Below are 21,507 nucleotides of genomic sequence, written 5' to 3'. Positions count from 1 at the left end.
GCGTATCTTTGCGCCTGATCCTCAAAACGAGATACGCCTTAAAATCATGTTTTTCCGTCCTACCTAAAATAATTACACCGGCGCTTTTTCGTGCGCAAATTACGCTAGACACGCCGCTGTTTTGATAGGCAAAGATGCAAATGAGGGAGATAGGGCGATCCACAAAATTAAGTGTGTGCGCCGTAGATTACGCCCTGTGCGCTTCTGTTAGTTTCAATGTGTAAATTTACACTTTATAAAAGCAGCCCTAATTTTACATATGCCGTGTAAAGGTCTGCTAAAGCAACACCATTAAGGAAGAGCTGAGCACACACACTTGCTGGACTACAATCTGTATGCCAACATGCCAGGGGCATCCATGCGCATAGCTAGACTAGTGACTTCAGTGACCGAGGGTACCCCCTCTTCTGAGGGAACAGCAGTCAGGAGACGCCTCGCAGAATGCATCTTTGCACAGTAAACACACACATTAATTATGTCACAATGAGAATGCATGGATGCACACCACTTGGGTCCCTAGCACAGACATATCACATGCACATCTAATTGGATTAGATCCAAGTACCCCCCCCCATTGGTACTTGGGAGCAGTAACGCCACACCACGGCTCCAATTCTGTTACTGTGCATTCATACACCATTCAGGGACCTGGGATCACTTCTCCCTGGTCCTGGGGATCCCTTCTCCACCAAAACTGAGGGTGACACCCTTATTTAATCAGGAATGCCACCCCCCCACATTCACACATCATTCACACACATAAACCAAATCATAAGTACAGTATAATAAACAAAATCATAAAAATATAAAAAAAATCATAAAAATCAAAAGTACCCCTGAAAATTAATTGCGGCGGCGATTGCTCCGTCTGGGCTGCCCACGGCCACGGCCAACTGGAGGATCTTCATGGGGGGGAGTGTTAGCAGGGGAGGGAGTATCTTCGTGGGGGGGGTGTTAGCAGGGGAGGGAGTATCTTCATGGGGGGGGGTGTGAGCAGGGGAAGGAGGAGCCTCCCCTGGTGACTGTCCTCTTGCTGGTCTGCCCTCCAAGGCCACTGCTATCCTTGTCAGACAGAGAGTGAGGGCAGCCGTATTGGCCTGGCCAGCCCTGGTATTGTCCTGCACAGCCTGGTTCAGGGCAGTCACCTCCTGGGCCATGCCTGTTGTGGCGGTCTGCAGCTCACACAAACATGTGATGACCGCCAATGAGTTGGTGGCCACATCACTGAGTGACTCCTTCATTGCAACCAGGCTGTGCTCCATCTGGGTCAGAGTCTCTTTTATCTGACCCAGATGGCGGGTCTGCCAGGCATTGTCCTTCTGCAGATTGGCCGGCAGACGCTCGGCCACCCCCCTGGTCTCCTGGGTCGCCATCCTGCCTGCCCCTGAGGCTTGTGGCCTGGGAGGAGGGGGGAGAGTGACCCTTGTGGGTTGCGGCCTGTTGGGGGTGGAAGTGGGAGGGGCTACCCCTGATGGTGGCCTGACTGCTGCCAGCCTCTGGGGTAGGCTCTGGGGTAGCCTCAGGGGTAGCCTCAAGGATCATCATATCCGAGGCCGAAAGGACTTCTCGGTCAATCTGAAGATCTTCTTCCTCCACCCCCTCATCCTCCTCCCCCTCAACCTCCTCCCCCTCATCCTCCTCCCCTCAACCTCCTCATGAGGGGAGGTTTGGCCACTCCCCTCCCCTGGGACTCCTCAGCAGCCTCTTGTCCTTGGGGTGGTGCAGACAGCCTGGCCTGATGGCCCAGCAACCTCCTGGTCATCTGTGGAGGACACAAAACAATCACATTTTTGAGGATCCACACATTGGCACATCTTCCCCTTCCCCCACCCACACATGGCTAATCACCAGATAGAAAAACAAAAATTACCTGGCCTCACAGCAACATCTGACTGATATCCACGCAGGCCCACCACCTGCTCTGGCTCGGAAACACCGGGCACTGCCCATTCCTCCTCACTCAGACGGATGGACAGGGTCCCCCTCCTCCAGTGCCCGTGGTATGTGCATTGATCTTTGCCAACCTTATTACGGACACGCTCTTTAGATCGTATGATCTTTTTTTGGAGGCCAGCGGGGGTCCCCGTCTCCCCCCCCCCCCCCCCCGCCGCATTGATCTGATCCGTAACCTTTTTTATTATCGCCTTCCTTTGGGCCGGGGAGGTGTTCCGGCTATCAGGGCCATGTAAATATCGGCCATATAGGACGATGGCCCGAGCAAGAATTTGCTTCTCTACTGATTAAAATTGAGCTTCCTGCGCTTGGGTGCATCACAGACACCAATCAGCAACAAGAAAAAACTCACAGGACAAACAAACAAAAATACACACACAAACAAACAAACAAAAAAATCACAGAAGAAAACACAAAAAGCAAAACACACAAGCAGACAGCTACTACAAATTCAAAAACAAACACGCAAAAAACAAACACAAAATACAATCAGCAAAAAAACAAACAGAAAATACAATCAGAAAAAAAAAACAGAAAAATACACTTAGCAGAAACAAACACCAACTACTATCTAATACTCCTCCAAAACTTCTCTATCACACACAACTCACCAACAAACACCGACAAACGTTCAGAGCAGAAGCAACTTGCTCTAGGAAAGGTAACATAGGGAAATACTTTTGCAAGGGAAGTGTGTTTGTGTGGGGCTATTTATACACAGGGCGATCCTCAAACTAAGTACGCTTGGCCTTTTTCCTATCTCACTGATTGCGCCAAGCCAAGTTCTGCACATGCCCAGTGAGAAGCAGATTCGTGCGCGCATACGCAGTACGGCCGGCCCTTCATTTGCATGGGGTCACGGCTCATTACAATGAAGCACGCCCACTTCCTTCCCACTTGCAACAACCCCGCCTTACGCCTCGGGATTTAAGTTACGCCTGCGCAATTTTGTGCGCAAATGCGCTGTGGATACGGCACTTACGACACCAAATTAGGGCGCCGTAACTTAAATGACATAAGTTTTGAGTAACTTAATTTGCGCCGCTGGCTGTGGATTAGGCCCTCAGTTCCCTTTGCAGGACTAGAGCAGCCGAGCCGCCCGAGCCAATCCTTCACTAAGCGGCGATGCCCAACTCGAGTCACTGTCAGGGGCAGGCGAACCTTAGTAATCCTTTATGTTACTGGCTGCTTCCTGTATATGTGTATACATCGGGTAGTGTGCGGGTATTCCTTCACTTCCTCGATGCCGCAGTGTCTCCTGGGCGCTATTGTCATTGTTCCCAGGGGACATTGCGGAGGTCTGCTGCAAGTTATCGTGGGATTTAGAAAGAACTTCTTTCTTAAGCGGCCAGTCACATAAAGGATTACTAAGGTACAGTGGATCGAAAATAAAAAAAAAACATGCGGGTTAGTAATTATGCATATGAGCGTATCATTTTTTTTTTTTTTTGGTGGGGGAGTGGATCTTGGGTGGGAGTTCCCACACTTTTTTCCCCAGGACTTGACCCCTGAACAGCATAATAAGTTATATAAAGGAGTACAAAATAAAAGGAGAAAGAACTATATAAGGAGACTGGCTCATCTAGTGGTACAATGAGGAACGTTCCCATAATAAAAGCCAGTGCAGATTGTAACTTTTTTAGCTGGATTCAGGTACGGCGGCGTATTGGTGAGTCGGCGTAGCGTATCGTATTTACGCTACGCTGCCGTAAGTCAGAGAGGCAAGTGCTGTATTCACAAAGCACTTGCCTCCTAAGTTACGGCGGCGTAGCGTAATGGGTCGGCCTAAGCGCGCCTAATTCAAATGTGGAACAGGGGGGGTGTGTTTTTATGTTAATGACTGGTGACCCGACGTGATTGACGTTTTTAACGAACTGCGCATTCGCCGTCCGTGGACATATCCCAGTGTGCATTGCTCCAAAGTACGCCGCAAGGACGTATGGTTTCGACGTGAACGTAAATTACGTCCAGCCCCATTCACGGACGACTTACGCAAACGACGTAAATTTTCAAATTTTGATGCGGGAACGACGGCCATACTTAACATTGGCTAGGCCAGCTATTTGTTCGTCTAACTTTACGCCGGAAAAAGCCTTACGTAAACGACGTAAAAAATGCGCCGGGCGCACGAATGTTTCTGAATCGGTGTATCTAGCTCATTTGCATATTCTACGCCGAACTCAACGGAAGCACCACCTAGCGGCCAGCGTAAATATGCACCCTAAGATACGACGGTGTAGGAGACTTACGCCGCTTGTATCTTAGCCTAATTTAAGCGTATCTGGTTTCCAGAATACGCTTAAATTTACGACGGCGTAGATTCAGAGTTACGACGCTGTATGTACTGATACGCCGGCGTAACTGTCTCTGAATCCAGCTAATAGTGTGAAGGAAATAGAGCAGGTGTAACAGGGCACCTGGGTGCAACAGTGTGCTTTTGCATATTGATAGGCAGTCTGGCTCAATCCAACAGAAAAAAGGGGAACAGGTAATGTAGTAGCAGCAACTTATAGGGGGTTATTTACAAAAGGCAAATCAACTTTGCACTACAAGTGCACTTGGAAGTGCAGTCGCTATAAATCTGAGGGGAAGATCTGAAATGAGGGGAAGCTCTGCTGATTTTATCATCCAATCATGTGTAAGCTAAAATGCTGTTTTTTATTTTCCTGGCATGTCTCCCTCAGATCTAAAGTGACTGCACTTCCAAGTGCACTTGTAGTGCAAACTGCAATTGCCTTTCGTAAATACCCCCATAGTTCTTTATCCAGCCTATCGCTGACCTCCACTGAATTATCAAAGAACTTTACAGTCCTTTTATATTGAATTCAAGGCTTGCTAGGATAAAGCATACTACATTGTATCTCCTTTTCTCTGAGCCTTCTATGAACTTCATTAAATTAGCAGCGTTTTCTCTGTGTTTCAGACCAAAAATCGGGGAAAAAAATCACTCGGGTATTCTCATAGCGCAGATCCTGATGCTTCCTAGATTGGGCTGGAATCATGTCTCGATCCCTGTAATTCAGTAATCTTACCAGGAAGGGCCTTGAGAAAGCACCAGGGTGATCGATGCGTCTTTCCACCACATAGGTGGGGGGTAGATCTTACAGGGACAGTAACTGCTTGAAGAACTGTTCAGCAAAAGTAACAGGTATGGCCCCCTATGAACCCTCAGGCAACCCCAATGAACAGGTGTATTATTATCCTTCCTGTCCTTCTCTGTCTGTCCTCAGCATCATCTGCCCTGTGTTGGAGGGATCTTACTAGACAGGTGTGTGTCATGGAAGTGCGAGGTATCTTCCACCTCAGAGTCTCTGTCCTCCACCTTTGTCAGCATCCCCCGGATCTTATGCAGGGCGTGTCTGATTAGAGTGCGTTCTGAGGAGAGATGGTCTATCCTTTCCATGATTTCTGTGCCTTCCGGGCCCTCTTAGTGGCCAAGAGGGCATCCCCAGGATAAGTGTACCGAAGTCCTGCCTGGATTCATGTGCTAAACACAGGCAAAACAGCTCATAAGAATGATTGCAGGATAGACAGAGCGGCCAGAGAAACGCTTGCTGTCTACATCCGGCCACGCCCCCTCATTCTCAATTGTTCTCAATGAAACATCTGCCATTCTATTAGGTTAGGGAGGTCATAGATTTTGCAATTTTCTTTTCTTCTTCCATTGATGGAAGGAAAGAAAATTGCTCAATTCCCCTATTAACACAGGTAATGTTGAGGAGAGAATCCCTCCAGCAGCACTACTATGTTCTGCTGGCATCTCCTGCATCTACATTTAAAACTATGTATGGCCGGCTTAGGAGTAGACTATTGTTTTACAGTATTAGCTATTTGAGATATCTTAATTCTTGATAAAACACAGAACCTAGCAACCCAGCCATATATGGTTCAAAATTCCTTTCATGAGAAATTGATCCCTCGATAAACTTCTCAAGAATGGTCCTGCTGGAAAATGTTGCTTCGAAAATGGGCTGAAGCACTGACCAGTGTCAAAATACAATGAAACAGGGAGGATTCCACACCCACCTCAATGTGTGGATGGGGGAATCGGTACAGCCGCTTGTATGGCCAGATTACCAATAAACTTTTCTTATTTGGTTCCCTTTTGGTTTGTTAAAATTCTACAGTGGAAACCTTTTAATCAATTCTGTTTGATAAGCGTAAAAAAACACCTGTATATCCTGACAAATATTGGTATAGTGTGACTTCCGTTGCTTTCTGCTTTTGCAGAACCTATTGCATTGTTCTCAGTTCTTTTGGAGGGCTACAAAACCCCTGCCCTATGCACTTTAACGCTTAAGCCCCGGACCATTTTGCAGCTAAATGCCCAGGCCAGGTTTTGCGATTCGGGACTGCGTCGCTTTAACAGACAATTGCACGGTCGTGCGACGTGGCTCCCAAACAAAATTGGCGTCCTTTTTTCCCCACAAATAGAGCTTTCTTTTGGTGGTATTTGATCACCTCTGCGGTTTTTATTTTTTGCGCTATAAACAAAAATAGAGCGACAATTTTGAAAAAAAATCAATATTTTTAACTTTTTGCTATAATAAAAATCCCCCAAAAACATATATACAATTTTTTTTTTCCTCAGTTTAGGCCGATACGTATTCTTCTACCTATTTTTGGTAAAAAAAATCGCAATAAGCGTTTATCGATTGGTTTGCGCAAGATTTATAGTGTTTACAAAATAGGGTATAGTTTTATTGCATTTTTATTAATTTTTTTTTTTTTACTACTATTGGCGGCGATCAGTGATTTTTTTCGTAACTGCGACATTATGGTGGACACTTCGGACAATTTTGACACATTTTTGGGACCATTGTCATTTTCACAGCAAAAAATGCATTTAAATTGCATTGTTTGTTGTGAAAATGACAGTTGCAGTTTGGGAGTTAACACAGGGGCGCTGTAGGAGTTAAGGATCACTGTGTGTGTGTTTACAACTGTAGGGGGGTGTGGCTGTAGGATGGACGTCATCGATCGAGTCTCCCTATATAAGGGATCACTCGATCGATGCGCCGCCACAGTTGAAGCCACGGGGAAGCCGTGTTTACATACGGCTCTCCCGTTCTTCAGCTCCGGGGAGCGATCGCGACGGAAGCGGCTATAAACGAATAGCCGCGCCGTCGTCCCGGATCGCTCCCCGAGGGATCCCACCCGCCGCACGCAGCGGAGGGGGTCCCGATCGGACCCCCCACCCGCTAGAAGGCAAGGGCGTATAATATACGCCCTTCTGCCTGTCCGTGCCATTGTGCGGACGTATATAGGCGTTGCGGCGGGCGTTAAGTGGTTAAAGCAGAGTGTCAGTTGTTTATTAAAAAGTCAGCAGCTACAAAAAGTGTAGCTGCTGAAATTTATTAAACACACACTCACCTGTTCCACAATCTAGTGATGTGGCCACCCGAACCCTTGATTCTCTCCCTCGCCTCAAAGGGCTTACGACGGCTCAACGCCATGTACGCCGTTTTAAGTCCTAATCTGGGCCGTCGTATCTATGCGACTGATTCTTAGAATCAGTTACGCATAGATATCCATTAGATCCGACAGGCGTAAGGTTCATACGCCGTCAGATCTTAAATGCATTTCTTTTTTTTGTCCGCTAGGTGTCGCCTCCGTCGTTTTCCCCGTTGAGTATGCAAATTAGCTATTTACGCGAATTCCCGAACGTACGCGCGGCCGACACAGTAAAGTTACGACATTTACGTTAGGCTTGTCCCGGCGTAAAGTTGCCCCTGGGTATATGAGGCGCAATCAATGTTAAGTATGGCCGTCGTTCCCGCGTCGAAATTTATAAATTTACGTTGTTTGTGTAAGTCGTCCGTGAATGGGGCTGGATGCCATTTACGTTCACGTCGAAACCAATGACGTCCTTGCGACGTCATTTGGAGCAATGCACCCTGGGATATTTTATGGACAGCGCATGCGCAGTACATTCGGCGCGGGAACACGCTTAATTTAAATGCTACACGCCCCCTACCCGCGTAATTTTAATTAGGCGGGCTTGCGCCGGGTGATTTACGCTACGCCGCCACAACTTTACAGGCAAGTTCTTTGTGAATAAATCACTTGCCTGAAAAACTTGCGGCGGCGTAACGTAAATGAGATGCGTTACGCCCGCCCTAAGTTACACAATTCTCCGAGAATCTGGCCCATAGTGTCTGTAGTGTATAATGTCTGTACTTATAGAGGTACTATTAGATTAACAGCAGTTATTTGTTATACATTATTGCATGTACAGTATCTAAAAAGTGAGTACACCCCTTACATTTTTGTAGTAGTGAGTATACAGTTTGTATTACAGTGCAAATTTGCTGTCCCCTCAAAATAACTCAACACACAGCCATTAATGTCTTAACCACTGGAAACAAAAGTGAGTACACCCCTAAGTAAAAATTTCCAAATTGGCCCTCCCATTTAGCCATTTTCCCTCCCTGGTGTCATGTGACTCGTCAGTGTTACAAGGTCTCAGGTGTGAATGGGAAGCAGGTGTGTTTAATTTGGTGTTATCGCTCTCACTCTCTCATACTGGTCGCTAGAAGTTCAACATGGCACCTCATGGCAGAGAACTTTCTGTGGATTTAAAAAAAATAATTGTTGCTCTACATAAAGATGGCATAGGCATTAAGAAGATTCCCAAGACCCTGAAACTGCATGTTGGCCAAGACCAAACAGCGGTATAACAAGACAGGTTTCACTCAGAACAGGCCTTACCATGGTTGACCAAAGAAATTAAATGCTTGTGCTCAGCATCATATCCAGAGGTTGTCTTTGAGAAGTATATGTATGAGTGCTGCCAGCATTGCTGCAGAGGTTGAAGGGGTGGAGGGGGGGGTCAGCCTGTCAGTGCTCAGACCATACACCGCACACTGCATCAAATTGATCTGCATGGCTGTCATCCCAGAAGGAAGCCTCTTTTAAAGATGATGCACAAGAAAACCTGCAAACAGCTTGCTGAACACAAGCAAACTAAGGACATGGATTACTGGAACCATGTCCTGGACCATCTGAACCAAATAAGTTTAAGTGTGTGGTGGCAACCAGGTGAGGAGTACAAAGACAAGTGTGTCTTGCCTTCAGTCAAGCATGGTGGTGGAAGTGTCATGGTCTGGGGCTGCATGAGTGCTGACAGCACTGGGGAGCTACAGTTCATTGAGGGAACCATAAATACCAACATGTATTGTGACATACTGAAGCAGGGCATGATCCGCAGGGCAGTATTTCAACATAATGACCCCAAATACACCTCCAAGACGACCACTGCCTTGCTAAAGAAGCTGAGGTTAAAGGTGATGGACTGGCCAAGCATGTCTCCAGACCTAAATCATATTGAGCATCTGTGGGGCATCCTCAAACGGAAGGTAGAGGAGCACACGGTCTCTAACACCACCAGCTTTGTGATGTCGTCATGGAGAAGTGGAAGAGGACTCAGTGGCAACTTGTGAAGCTCTAGTGAACTCCATGCCCAAAGGGGTTAAAGTGGAGGTTCACCCTAAAAACTATTTTTTTACATTAAAAAGTACAATAGTAAGGACATTACATTTTGGCATTTTTTTTTTTTTGCTCTGTACTTACCTTTATATCCGGATTTTGTCCAGGGCTTCCGCGTTTTGACGACTCCGGGACTGGGCGTTCCTATGCTTTCGTTGGATAATTGAAAGCTTGTGAAACAGGTGACCTGTCGCACAACGCACGTCACCAGATTTCTGGAAATACCCGAGCTAAGAGTCGGCACTATACGGCGCCTGCGCCCGCCGTGTAGAGCTGACTGAGCAGGCGCCGTATAGTGCCGACTCGCAGCTCGGCTCTTTCCCGACGTCTGATGACGCGCGTTGTGCGACAGGTCACCTGTTTCACAAGACGTCAATCTTTGAATGGAAGGATAGGAACGCCCAGTCACGCAGTCATCGGAACCCGGAAGCCCTGGACAACATCAGGATATAAAGGTATGTACCGAGAAAAAAAAAATGTAATGTCCTTAGTATGCTGGCTCTGCCAGATGCAATTAAATTTTTTTTTTTGGGTGGACCCCCTCTTTAAAGGATCACAAAAGGAATTTTAGCTAAATAGCTTCTTTTACCTTACTGCAGTACTGGTTTCATGTCCTTATTGTTCGTTTTTGCTTTGAAGTAGCTGTAATTCTGCTGTGATCTCCACACTTCCTGCTTGTCTGGCTCCTTATAACCACAGTACTGGGAGCTTTTCACTGTGGCCTAAGCTGTCATTACTGTGTGTCTAAAACTCCTCAGATGAATTTTAAAAACAAAACACTGCCCTGGATTTGTTTGTTTTTTTGTTCTGTGTGTCTCTCTAGTTGACAGGAACATGAAACCAGTTTAAAAGTGAAACTAACCTGCAGGCAAATTATATGATTGATTTTTATCTATTTATAATCATTTTTAAAAGGAATCAGTTAACTTTTATGTCTCTATACCCTGTAAACAGTCATTTCAGCAAAAAAAATGTTTTCCTTTAGTGACCCTTTAAGGCAGTGCTGGAAAATAATAGTGGCCACACAAAATATTGACACTTTGGGCCCAATTTGAAAATTTTCACTTAGGGGTGTACTCACTTTTGTTGCCAGCAGTTTAGACATTAATGTCTGTGTGTTAAGTTATTTTGCGGGGACAGCAAATGTACACTGTTATATAAGTTGTACACTCACTACTTTACTATACATCATAGCAAAGTGTAATTTCTTCAGAGTTGTCACATGAAAAGATGTAATAAAATATTTTCAAAAATGTGAGGGATGTACTCACTTTTGTGAGCTGCTGTATCTATAATGTTGGTAATGTTTGTCCTTTACTCTTAAAGAAAGCTACCATCATGTGTGACGATGAAGAGACTACTGCCCTTGTTTGTGACAATGGCTCCGGGCTTGTAAAAGCTGGATTTGCTGGAGATGATGCCCCAAGAGCAGTATTTCCATCTATTGTTGGGCGTCCCCGTCACCAGGTATGTAGAGAATTAATTTAAGGTAGCGATACATTTAAGATGGATTGTGCAATCAGATTGTAAAAAAGTGTAATGAAATTTTTAGAACACTCAAAAGAAAACTTCACTTTTGCTTAAAAAATTTAAAAACATATAATTGCTAAACAAAATTGTTATATTTTATTGTTATTAAAAATGAACTGTCCGTAGGCCCTGTCATTTTCTAAAACAAAGAATTGGAATGTTGCTTGCCTGAAATATAGTAAACCTAGGGTATGTCTACAAAAATCTTATGTTATGCTTTTTTGATCAGCTCATTTCTTTTCTCAGAAGATCACACTTGGATATAAACTACATTTCGGTCATCTTAAGCAAAGTTTAATTTTTAGTAGGATCCTGGCTAAAGAGTATACCCTACTAAAAGGGATATGATCCCAGGAGATTTTTGTTACAATGAAGGTAGCCCCTCCCATTCAGAAATCAGTTTGAGAAAGAGCATGGATCTGCAGATAAATTTGCTAAAGTCTTTGCAATGTTTTTTTTGCTAAACAAAACTTTCATTCTTCTTTTAACCTTTTGTAATACTTTCATAAGATTTACAAAAAGAAGATTATATAATATATTTCTATGGGCTTAAATATATGGGCCTATTTAACTAGCAGTGGACCTCAACCTAATTGTATTTACAAATGAACATACAGTACACTTCTACCCAGAGAACAAAATGTCTGGGTCTAACTAGTTCAATCTGGCTAGCTAATCAAAAGCAAAGTATTTGCTTGGGTCCCATTCTCAAACAAATGGCCCCATTTTCAAACAAATGGCCCCAATCTGAGATACATGGGGTTTTTAGGACTTTTCAATCTTGAGAATGCTCAGCATTGAGAGGGTAGTTGTTTCCAGAAGCAGAATTGGTTAACCAATTAAAGGAAGCCAATAATGGCTATAGAATGTCCTAGAAAAAGCACAGGTATATAACCAAGACCCTTGTAGGATGAGGAATGTGTGCCCAGAATCAAGAGCTTCAGAAACTCCATACAGGCTACCTGTATCCTCAAAGTGCAAGAGGCATATCAAGCATCAAAATAGAAGAGGTGATTATCACCTGTTTAAGTCATTAGGGTCAGTTGCTACACATTAAATTTATTGGATGTGTTCATACAAATTGGGGTTGATTTACTAAAGGCAAATAGGCTGTTCACGTTGCTAACGAATGCGTTGCTTAGCGAATAAGGTAAAATGCTGCTGACCATCATTTTTTTTTACCTGTCATAGTAAAAAATCATAGTAGTCAATGTCTTCAGCTGCTTTTTTTTAAGGATTGAACCGTCTTATTCCAACCAGACTAGCTATGTAATTATTCAGCAAGAAAAGATTAAATTATAAAAATCTGACTTTTGGGGGTAAAATATCCACATAATTTATGCTATGGATAAAATCTGTTCAGCTGTGCTGATCTTATTGTTCCTGGTCCTTTTTCAGGGTGTCATGGTTGGTATGGGTCAAAAAGACTCCTATGTAGGTGATGAGGCCCAGAGCAAGAGGGGCACCCTGACTCTGAAATATCCAATTGAACATGGGATTATCACCAACTGGGATGATATGGAGAAGATATGGCATCACACCTTCTACAATGAGTTGCGTGTTGCCCCAGAAGAACATCCCACCTTACTTACTGAGGCACCACTGAACCCCAAGGCCAACCGGGAAAAGATGACCCAAATCATGTTTGAGACCTTCAATGTTCCAGCTATGTATGTTGCAATCCAGGCAGTGCTTTCTCTCTATGCTTCTGGTCGTACCACTGGTGAGTAAAAAGATAAACTGCTTTAGCAAAGAGTAATGCTTTTGCTAATGCTAAAACTGATTTATGTTTCAGTACATAGCATTGTAAACATTGATAACACATATCTATAACACATATCTGCACAGTAAGCATACATTTATAGCCAGTAATATAGCAACTTCTGGCATTCCTGCCCTTTTTTAGATACCGACCTGCACCATGCAGTAGAAATTGAGATATGAGTATTTAGCTCCTAAATAGGCTTATAAATACATCATTTGAGATACTAAGGAGGTGTTGCCACTTACTAACCCTTACCCATTGCATGCGATCTAACAGATTGGGTATCTTATTTAGCAAATTATGAAATACTTGTTCAAGCTGGCCACCTACTGTACATCAAAATGACCGCTTTGAACACAGCAAAATTTCAGGCATCCCTGAATGACTTCTAAAAAGCTCTGTGTTGCATCCCTTTCTGCTTCTTTGTTTGACAGTTACATGTACATAGTATACACACACACATTTAGTCAAACATAATTTGCATAATTTTAAGGTTTTGTAAACATTTTGTTATTGAGTGCACATTTTTTATAATTTTTACTCTAGGTATTGTGCTAGACTCCGGAGATGGTGTAACCCACAATGTCCCCATTTATGAGGGTTATGCTTTGCCACATGCAATTATGCGCCTTGACTTGGCTGGTCGTGACTTAACTGACTATCTGATGAAGATCCTTACAGAGCGTGGTTATTCTTTTGTTACAACTGGTAATGCTTTTTAACTGAACTATAATGGTACAATAAAAAACAGTTTTAGTTCTCAGTTAGTAGCCAAGTAAAGGGGGTTATTTATGAAAGGCAAATCCACTTTGCACTACAAGTGCACTTGAAATTGCACTGAGAGTGCACTTGGAAGTGCAGTCGCTGTAAATCTGAGGGGTAGATCTGAAATGAGGGGAAACTCTGCTGATTTTATTATCCAACAGCAATGCTGTTTTTTATTTTCTTTGCATGTCTGCCTCAGATCTACAGCAACTGCACTTCCAAGTGCACTTTGCACTTGTAGTTTGCACTTGTAGTGCAAAGTGGATTTTCCTTTAGTAAATAACCCCCAAAGTTTGTTTTTAGGGAGCACATGTTTTGAAATATTAATGTAGTATTTTGGATATGTATAGTTTTAAATGCTTGTTCTGTTGTGTTTTTTTTTGTATAATATAAAATTATTAAATTTAAATATTTATAGGATTAGCCACTAGAGAAAGGGTAAAATAGAAATAGTACATGCAGAAATGCTTAATTGCTGAGATGAGATATCATCCACACATAAGACTGTCTTAGGCCCCGTACACACGACCAGTTTCCTCTGCAGAATTCAGCTTCCGACCGAGTTTCTGGCTGAATTCTGCCGAGAAACCCGGCCGTGTGTACACTTTCGGCCGAGGAAGCCGACGAGGACCTCGGCGAGGAAATAGAGAACATGTTCTCTATTTCCTCATTGTTCTATGGGAGCTCTCGGCCCGCCGAGGTCCTCGGCGGCTTCAGGGCTGAACTGGCCGAGGAACTCGATGTGTTTGGCACGTCGAGTTCCTCGGCCGTGTGTATGGGGCCTGAGGCTTTATGCAAAATACTGCAACATTGCGGCAAAACCATTTACGAGATGCTAGTGCATCTAGGTATTTACGAGATGCTAGTGCATCTCGTAAACGGTTTTGCCGCAATGTTGCAGTATTTCGCGTTTTTTGAAGCAACGGTAACTGAAGGCCAAGTGTACATGAAGCCTTATGTAGTGGTTGCTTTGGAAGTGTTTACTTAAGTTAGCCATACATGCCTGAATTTCTCTCATTCTGTCAATGGGAGATCAAATAGATTCCTCAGTCCACACTAAACAGCACGAACAAAGGAATCTGCCTCCGACTGATTGAATACCCAGAGCAGTGATAGCATTTGACAGTTGCTGTTTGGCCAACAATTTTTCACTTAGCTTCTTCAAATTATGACCAAATCATGTGCAGGGGAAATTATAACAAAAATAGGATTTTTCATTACTAAAAATCAACGAATGAGGTGAAAGGAGCCTAACCTATTAAGGTTAGGCTCCTTTCACCTCATGCATTGTTATACTTTGTAAATTCTGTATGTGGAGCTTAGTCAGGCATAGGGAAATAGGTAAACATGCTGAAAATACGCTCAAGTATTAACTTGAGCGTATTTTCAGCATGTTTACCTATTTCCCTATGCCTGACTAAGCTCCACATACAGAATTTATGTTTTCAGGCCCCATAGACTTTAATAAGAGTGCTTGTATATCCACTTGCTGACCACATAATGCCATTATACAGCGGCAAAGTGACTCTCCTGTGCTGGATCACCTACCGCGCTGCTTGCACAAGCTGATCAGTGGGTGCCGACCAATGGATGTCTGCCAGAACCCGCTGATAGGACGAGGAGAACAACAGAATAGAACTCTGCCTATGTAACCATGTTAGCAGGGATGTGCTTAATTTTGTTTCTGACACATCCCTTTACTATGTGGTGCTTTTGCACCACATAGTAAACCAGGGGCGGCCTGTCCATTAAGGGCACAATCATGCATCCGGCCCCTTGCAAGACGCCGGATGCATGAATTACAATGGCGAGGGTGTTTTTGAAGCACCTTATTAGAGCCAGAGGCTCTGATAGGCTTCAAAATAGGGTGGGCTCGGGGTGCAGAGAATGTGAACAGAGCCCAACCCAGGTGTGTTACAACAGTGAATGTATATTCGGATCATTTGTAAATTTTAAATAAGGTTAGGGATATGAATAAGCTTTGCTTGGTAAGGGTTAAGTGTTAGGATCAGATGAAAGATTAGGATGGGTTATAAGCCTGGGCCATTTTTTGCAGAGTTTAATATTCACTTTTGTTAGGCATTAAAACACTCACACTGAGAATACCCCCAATAACATCATTCTATCCAAATTAGTTACCCAATAACACTGCAGACCCATCATTGGCATACCGAGTTCTTCTTGCTATTGTTAGAATCATCAAAATACTCCTTTAAAATGTATGTAAACGCTCACCTTGTAGAAGAACCAATTCAGTTTTTTTGTATACAGTCAATATAAATGCATTGGGAAACACATGTCAAGGACAGGTCAAAGACATTACAAAAATATTACTGATGCATTACACATGCATCAAAATGTATCTCAAACATTTGTGTGCACTAGCCAAGATAGTGAAATCATGGCAGAAAATAGTTCCTTTAGAAGTCACCTTTAAAGCATGTCCCAGACCTCCTTGAATCACTTCACACTGTCATCCTAAAAACACTACACATTTCTCACTAAATGCAGCCTATAAATTGGTTAGAAATATACCTATTGTGTGTCTGGTATGATCATTCCATCACCAAACCCAAGGGGGCAGATCCACAGAGATCTGCACCCGCGCAGCGTATCAGAGATACACTATGCCGCCATACCTTACCTGGATTTAAATCGAATCCTGAAAGAATTTGCGCTGTAAGTTACGACGGCGTAGTGTATCTCTGGCGGCGGAATTCAAATCGGCGATTAGGGGGCGTGTTTCATTTAAATGAAGCGCATCCCCACGCCGAATGAACTGCGCATGCTCCGTTTCTAAATTTCCCGCCGTGCATTGCGCTAAATGACGTCGCAACAACGTAATTTTTTTTAACTTAGACGTGAATTACGTCCATCCCGATTCACGGACGACTTGCGCAAAAAAAAACGCGGGAACGACGGCCATACAGGTCTAGCTATACGCAACGAAATACCAGCTTTAACTATACGCCGGAAAAAGCTGACTAGAGACGCCGTAAAAAAATGCGCCGGCCGCTCGTACGTTCGTGGATCGACGGAAATAGCTAATTTGCATACCCGACGCGGAAAACGACGTGAACGCAAACCCAGTGGACGCCAAAGTATTGCATCTTAGATCCGAAAGGCGTACAAGGACGTACACCTGTCGGATCTAACCCAGATGCAGTTGTATCTTGGTTTGAGGATTAAAACCAAAGATACGACGCGGGTAATTTGAAAGTACGCCGGCGTATCAGTAGATACGCCGGCGTACTCGCTCTGTGGATCTGCCCCAAGATCTTTTGACTGTGCAGGAGCTACAATTTTGCTTTAGACTAATTTAATCAGTACAGTAATCAAAGAAGCATGCTTTCAAAACATCTGCATACACAACAACAAAAAAAACGAAGAGAGGTCTTGAGCTAGATTTGTCTGGTCTGAGCTTTGGGATTCTCTTGATAAGCAACCTGCTTTTAAAGTAAAATTTGAATAAGGTGAAATGATGAGCGCAAAAATTGGTGAATGGTAAATGACAAACAATAATGAATATAAATATAAATAAGATCCCCAATCAAGGGGAATGAGCCAACGGGTGAATATATTAAGTGCTCAATAGAAATGGCATAATCACTCAAATCACTGAGGCAGGGATAAACAAACAATAAAGCAAAGTGTCCTGTGTTATAAATGAAAAGGAAAAATAAATGTCCCAAAGTAATCCACAATACACTTGTGCATCCAAATAAAGGTGATTAAACATAAGTGTCCCAAAGTGATCGACAATAAGCTTGTGCATCAAAATAGAGATGTTTAAACACGATCCCACCGGCAGCTGGGCTCACGGAGCGCTTACCTTCCCAATATGTAAAATCAGCGTGTGGATACTCGGATGGAGACTTTCAAAACTTCCCTCTGCTCAGATGAGCTGATACGATCCTCTGTGGTGTTGCTTGGAGAACGTCCGCCCTCACTGTGTGTGGTCCGGGGCTACACCAAAATGGAGGCTCCGTATACGGCACGTACATAAGCAATCAACGAGATGTGTAAAAAAGAGGAAAAGAAAGGGGGGGGCTCCAAATGGTGAAATACTTCTTGGCAAACAAAAATGTATTGGTCCAGATAGTAAAATGATCAACAGGAGCTTTAAAAATCAAACGTTAAAACGGCAAGTATCGAATGTGCGGACGGGACTACACATCACTTCCGGTCACGTCTAAACAGGGCCTTACGCGTTGCGTCACATCACGTGACTTCATCAGAGGCTGGTGATTGGCTAGACGGAATCTCTTTAAATAGGTTAAGAAACGGAAGTTAATAGCGGCCATTTTTAGAGATAGAATGACCATTGAATCTACCGCGGCCATCTTGCTTATGGGAAACATATGAATGGCGGGTAAACAAGTCAAATTAAAACAAGTATTGGCAAGCAAAGTAATATGAAGACATCTTAATCCTCACATAAACTAGATAACTCATAAGGGGAATAAGGCCTTATAGTAGTAATATTAAAATATTATGAGTTAAATGGATATATTAAAATAATATAAAACAAGGATTAAAAATAAAATTAATTACAGAAATGATTATAAAAATGCGTTGTAATTAAAATAAGTGTGGACTATATAAAAATTGCACAGATCAATTGCTTAAACCCCGTGATGCTTATAATTTACGTGGGAGCTAGCTAAATAACGTCAATGGGAGGGATTTAAAGGAACTAAAGACTAGACCAAAAATGATGCTAAATCCCATCCTTTACAATAAAATTCATAGAGGTTAAAAATTACTTATAAAACAGTTGACATCAAAGTCCACATTCAATCCATCAGGCACTAAAGTGTGTAAAGTGTGTATCCATAGGGATTCTTTTTGGCTGATAGTTCTAACTAAATGTGCCCCTCTCCATGGTTTTTTGAACTTATCAATCGCCCAAAAGGATAAATCGCGTGGATTCTTGTTGTGGAACTTCTCAAAATGTCTACTGACATTGTGTTTATCAGAACCCTTCAAAATATTCTTGATATGTTCTTTAATGCGGACCATTAATGGCCTTTTGGTTCTGCCTACGTATTGTAAATTACATGTGCACTGTAATACGTACACCACACCCTCAGTATGGCAACTAATAAAATCTTTTATAGGGTGCATTACATTGGTGTGTGTACCCAAAAATTCCGTTCTCTTTAATTGAGGACCCCTTGCGTGCAAACATGCAAAACAATATTTGCACGGAAAGAAGCCCTTTTTATTAAAAAACGTGTAGCCACTCTTAGGAGGGGGGTCAATCACGTTTTTGACCAGCATGTCTCGAACAGTCGGAGCTCTTTTATAAATGATATTTGGTCGAGCAGGCAGAATCTTCTTCAGGTGTTTATCTGCTGTCAATACATGCCAATATTTTTTGAATACTTTTTCCACATCTTTGTGTTGGACATTGTAGTCCAAAATAATAACCGGTGCTTCCATTTTACAATGTGTTCTGATGTCTCCTCGTAACATCAAATTCCTGTCAAGTCCTGCTACTGTTTGAATTTGTTGCTGAATAAAATGTTCAGAGTAGCCTTTCTTTCGGAATCCATCTCCAATAAATTCAGCTTGAGTTAGAAAGTCTGTCTCATTCGTGCAGTTCCGCCGAATGCGTACTAACTGCCCTTTCGGGATATTTAATAGCCATGATTTATAATGGCAGCTTTTTAATGATAAATAGCTGTTGGTGTCAACGCTTTTGAAATGGGTTTTAGTGTAAAGCGTATTTTCTGTAATCGTGATATCTAGATCTAGAAAACTGACCGTTTTCTCACTGATATTGACCACCAACTTAATGTTTTGGTCATTTGAATTAAGTCGTATGAAGAATTCTTCCAAAGAATTTTTTGAACCTTTCCAAACAATCAGCACATCATCGATGTATCTTTTATACAGGATTAATTCTGGTGGGGAGTTAAAATACACTGCATTTTCTTCCCACTGTGCCATAAAGGCGTTAGCCACCGACGGAGCAAATTTAGCTCCCATGGCTATGCCTGTCTGTTGATTCTAATAAGTTTGGTTATACCAAAAATAATTGGATTTTAAACAGAACTCTAAACACTTAATCAAATATTTACGTTGCTTGCAGGCTAAAATGGTGTAGTTTTTCAAGAGCCACTTGGTTGCACTGCAGGCTTGATGATGTTTCACGATGGTATACAGAGATGACACATCTGCAGTGGCTAGTATTGTATTCCCTTCTGAGACAGGTATTTCTTCTAATATTTGGAGAACATGTTTAGTGTCTCTCAAATAGGCCTTTGTTTGCTGAACAGCTGGTTGCAAGAAATGGTCCAAATATTGACCCATCCTTGCAGTCAGGGAATCAATCCCATTAACGATCGGCCTACCCGGAGGATTGTTCTTATCCTTATGTAATTTTGGGATAGTGTAAATGACAGGGATTCTGCAGGTTTCAGGTAACAAATAAATGGCCTCTTTTTTGTTTAGGATATCCTTTTTCTTGCCTAAATGAATGAGTTGTTTTAGTTGTGTTTTATATTTAGCAATGGGATTTCCTAATAATTTTATATAGGTATCCTTATCCTCAAGTTGTTTAAGGAGTTCTTCATGGTATTGCTCCTTCGATTGAACAACCACTCCTCCCCCTTTGTCCGCGGGGCGGATCACAATGTCATTTCGTTTTTTCAGGCTTTGGATCCCCTTTTTGATATGTGGAGGATCTGATATTCTCTTCACTTTGAGGCCATCTAGTTCTTGAAGCACTAATTTTTTAAATACTTCTATATGTTGTCCATTGACAACCTGCGGATTAAACACAGAGTTGTTCCGAAGCGTACTGTGTTGTATAGCGTCGCTGGTTATAGATGTGGATGATTGGCATTTCGCTGGATTTCCTAAGAAATATTTTTTAATATTTATTTTCCGAATGTATTTTTGGATATTTATGTACGTATCAAATTTGTTTACATTTTTTACAGGTGCATGTTTAAGGCCCCCTTCCAGTACTGCCAACAGATAGTGTTTTTCCACTTATGTTGAAGACACCCTCCCCTTTTCCACTCTTTTTCTTTTGGGATCTCTTTCCCGCTCTGCATCCACGTTTTCTTCTATTGTGTGGGTTGCTCTTTCCTCCCTTGGTCTTCTTGGTGATCTGGGGGGTTCTTGAATTCTCCTTGGGGGTGAGCGATCCTCTTGAGTGTATCTCCTTGGGGATTGGTAAATTTCTTGGGGGTGTCTCCTTGGGGAGCGATCCCTCCGATCTCTGTCTAAAAAAGACCTTTGGGTATCGTAGTGGTATGTTGGATAGTGATGTTCTGGATAATGTCGTAGGGGCTCGTACCTATTGTAGGTAGAAATAGGACTCCGCTGCGGATGGTTATAGTAATGCGGGTAATAGGGTGGAGGATTGGGGGGCAGTGGATGGTACATGGGTCCTCCATTGTCCCTATATTCCCTCTCCGAATTACGACGGTTCCAATAAGGTTTTTTGAACGGTTCTAGTTCCTTTAAATCCCTCCCATTGACGTTATTTAGCTAGCTCCCACGTAAATTATAAGCATCACGGGGTTTAAGCAATTGATCTGTGCAATTTTTATATAGTCCACACTTATTTTAATTACAACGCATTTTTATAATCATTTCTGTAATTAATTTTATTTTTAATCCTTGTTTTATATTATTTTAATATATCCATTTAACTCATAATATTTTAATATTACTACTATAAGGCCTTATTCCCCTTATGAGTTATCTAGTTTATGTGAGGATTAAGATGTCTTCATATTACTTTGCTTGCCAATACTTGTTTTAATTTGACTTGTTTACCCGCCATTCATATGTTTCCCATAAGCAAGATGGCCGCGGTAGATTCAATGGTCATTCTATCTCTAAAAATGGCCGCTATTAACTTCCGTTTCTTAACCTATTTAAAGAGATTCCGTCTAGCCAATCACCAGCCTCTGATGAAGTCACGTGATGTGACGCAACGCGTAAGGCCCTGTTTAGACGTGACCGGAAGTGACGTGTAGTCCCGT

The 21,507-nt window shown here is 42.7% G+C and overlaps 1 protein-coding gene across 1 annotated transcript in view; it reads left to right on the top strand.

Annotated features, from left to right (window-relative positions):
- The first annotated feature begins 10,740 nt into the window (after positions 1-10,740).
- The window catches only part of LOC120937456 (actin, alpha cardiac muscle 2-like), a 35,447-nt gene continuing 24,680 nt past the window's right edge, over positions 10,741-21,507 (top strand). Inside the window, exons 1-3 of the mRNA XM_040350708.1 lie at positions 10,741-10,908; positions 12,370-12,694; positions 13,283-13,444. Of these exons, the coding sequence (XP_040206642.1) occupies positions 10,780-10,908; positions 12,370-12,694; positions 13,283-13,444 (616 nt within the window). The 5' untranslated portion in view covers positions 10,741-10,779. The remainder of the gene's footprint in view (positions 10,909-12,369; positions 12,695-13,282; positions 13,445-21,507) is intronic.

This window comes from Rana temporaria, chromosome 4 (assembly GCF_905171775.1).
Source record: "Rana temporaria chromosome 4, aRanTem1.1, whole genome shotgun sequence".
NCBI classification, from domain to species: Eukaryota; Metazoa; Chordata; class Amphibia; order Anura; family Ranidae; genus Rana; species Rana temporaria.
The sequence above is the reverse complement of the archived record's forward strand: the minus strand, read 5'-3'. Positions and strand labels throughout refer to the sequence as shown.